The 2825-nt window shown below is 39.7% G+C and overlaps 1 protein-coding gene across 2 annotated transcripts in view; it reads right to left on the bottom strand.

Annotated features, from left to right (window-relative positions):
- mms19 (MMS19 homolog, cytosolic iron-sulfur assembly component) overlaps positions 1–2825 on the bottom strand; it is a 24913-nt gene that overhangs the window by 16055 nt on the left and 6033 nt on the right. For both annotated transcript variants that reach the window (XM_032503268.1, XM_032503269.1), the window contains exons 13-17: positions 2380–2534; positions 1374–1452; positions 872–997; positions 691–772; positions 89–186 (exon numbers count right to left, since the gene is read on the bottom strand). In XM_032503268.1, the coding sequence (XP_032359159.1) occupies positions 89–186; positions 691–772; positions 872–997; positions 1374–1452; positions 2380–2534 (540 nt within the window). The remainder of the gene's footprint in view (positions 1–88; positions 187–690; positions 773–871; positions 998–1373; positions 1453–2379; positions 2535–2825) is intronic.

The following is a 2825-nucleotide window of genomic DNA, read 5'->3' as shown; positions in this document are numbered from 1 at the left end:
TTTCAAGCATTGTATAATACAATTATTAGTATGGAGTTTTTATATACTCTTTTCTACTGTATATTTTTAGTGTGTGCTTTCCACTTACCAGAAAACATCTCCTTCTTAAGTCTTGGGATGAGTTTAGTGATAAAAGCTGCAGGGTGCAACGCTGCTAAGGCTCCGGCACACTCCACCACAGCAAGACTGCAGGCACAAAACAGGACAAAGACTCAGACACAGTATGAGGGTTAAGCCACACATCATAGGGGGGAAAACTGCTTAATTAAAATAGTTCAAATTAATTACATTTTCCCCTCTTTCTTTTTTATCAAATAATATAAATCTGTACAAAAAGTACACTGGGAAAAATCATAATAACATATGACTGGATACACTACAATAAAGTATATATATATATATGTGTGTATGTATATATATATATAAATATAGTTCAAATTAATTAATTCAACTTTGACCTAGTTCCTGACCATAAAGGACGCAACCAATTGCAGAATGTTCCTGTGCTGCGCTTTGCCTTATTGCTCTGCGACCTACCTCGCGGTTTTGCGGATCATGTGTGGGCAGCTTTAAAGTAAAAGCAACTATGAGCGTTTTTAAGAGCTAAATGGAGAGATAGCAATAGAGGAATCCAGACAATGACAGAGAGGTAAGGAGTGACAGATGGAAGTATTTTCAACATGAGCTCACCTGACTTCAGCGTCATTCTCCGTCAGCACCAGTCTGGTTAGGTGATCTACAGCCAGATTAATATCAGAGTCCAACAGCAGGCCTGAGAGACAGATTTGTAATGTTTGAAACAGTGCTAAATGTCTGACTAAATCTGACTCTGCTGTAGGCTGTGAATGTAAAAGACTTCATTGCACCTCACCTCTTTGTTGCGCCAGTGAGGTGAGCACAGAGCTGGCTGTGATCTGCAGACTGGCATTCGTCTCGGTCAGAGCAGAAAACACCATGCAGCACAGAGACGGACGGAAGGCTAAAAACACACTCTCTTCTAATGAAGAGAAGGCGAAACACAGACAAACAAAAACAGACAAGTTAAAATCTGAAAGCATATTCTGTCTCTAGTCTCCATGGTTATGCATGAACAGCACCTAAACATAGTCACAGGATTTGAAAAGAAGAAAAGAAAAGAAAGAAGAGCTTGTTCATGCTATGTTTAAAACACAAAAAACCACACTCTGTGATGCAATGGCATTAAACTGTACACAAGAGAGTAAAATCTGAAACAAATGTATAATTTGTAAGATTTGCGTCATTACTTATTGCTGTTAAAGTGGAACCAGACCCAGCTGTTACAAAGGGATGTCACACCTAAGTGCTCTGGAATGAAATTGCCCTGAAGTAAGACAGCAATAAAAAGTACTTGCCATTGTCTAAAGACCGGGACATTGTTACTGACAGTATAAATCGCTGCACCACCTCCAGTAATGTTCGCCTGTGGGAACACTGCACAAAGAAAAAAGAAGTCATGTTTTCCAGTGTAGAAAGTTACCGATATCATTAGGGATGCACTGATACCACTTTTTCTTCCAGACCAAGTACAAGTATAAGTTTTTACATTTGGGTATTTGCCAAAACAAAGTACCAAAGTAAGTACTTAATACTATTACAGTTCTAAACAATTACTTTGAAAACATGCATTATTTGCCTGAATGCATCACGACATACGAGGTGTACCTGAATGCAACATAAAGTCCTGTCGGTGCCCACATAGTTTATCATTCCTTGTTTACATAGCAACTCACTAGGAATGCATAATGTTGCCACACGGGTGACTTCAGAGAAGTGGGAGGATTTTCCAACTCTGTTGTTTCTCAGACTCTGGCGGTGGCCATGGTTTCTGAAAAAGTGAAGCTGCAGGCTATTGGTGTGTTTAGCTATAGACTGTTGCATGTACCGGACCGGGACTCCCGGTGTTGCAGTTGTTTGAGTCAAATACAGCCCCACTTTAGACCGTTTTGCTTTGAGCTTTTCAAGCGTGCTTAAGCTATAAGCTAACAATAGGTTACCATGGCCTTTTGCCAATTGTAATGCGAATAACATGCAGTTGTATCGGAGCTGTTTTATGAGTGCAGTACCAACATTGGTACTGGTTCATCCCCAGATATCAACACACACATATCAATATTCTGACTTAAGAGTCCATTTATTTTGTACCTATTTAATTCAGGCTATTCATTAAGAACATGTTCTTATTTGCAATGGCGGCCTTAATGTCCATGAAAATGTAGATTTATTAAATATGTGAATGACACTAAAAGAGAATTACCTCAAAAATACGATGTAGATGTTACAACAATACTACGAGTTAAAGCACCACTCTCCCCATGCCAATTTTAAACAAAACAAACATCTGATGGTTTCCTTATGTACCTGTGCTCTGCTGTTGTACTGGTCAATGAGAGAGGGCATCACAGCGGCTGTTATGATGTAACTGGCCCTGTTGGAGGCGCTGCAGGCGGCCTGCAGAAGCTTGGCACTGGGCCACACAAGCTTCAGGTCCGGCTCAGACAGGTGATGTTTGCAGTCTGGAACGACATCACACGTTCAGTTAAAACAAAAACAAAAAACACTACCACCAAACACGTTTCACAGAGGTATACGTATATGTTATGGCTGTTAGTGAGTTTTATTAAAGCTGAGATGAAAAAAAAGTGAAGAGGATTTCCCTGCAAATATTTTACAAGCAGATCAATCAATAAGTTATACCATATTTCAGTCTAAAATATTGACTGGCCTTTAAAAATCAACCAATATCAGTCAAACTATATATATATACACACACACGCACGCGCACACGCACACGCACACACACACGC

The sequence above is a fragment of the Etheostoma spectabile genome, chromosome 21, assembly GCF_008692095.1.
Source record: "Etheostoma spectabile isolate EspeVRDwgs_2016 chromosome 21, UIUC_Espe_1.0, whole genome shotgun sequence".
NCBI classification, from domain to species: Eukaryota; Metazoa; Chordata; class Actinopteri; order Perciformes; family Percidae; genus Etheostoma; species Etheostoma spectabile.
The sequence above is the reverse complement of the archived record's forward strand: the minus strand, read 5'-3'. Positions and strand labels throughout refer to the sequence as shown.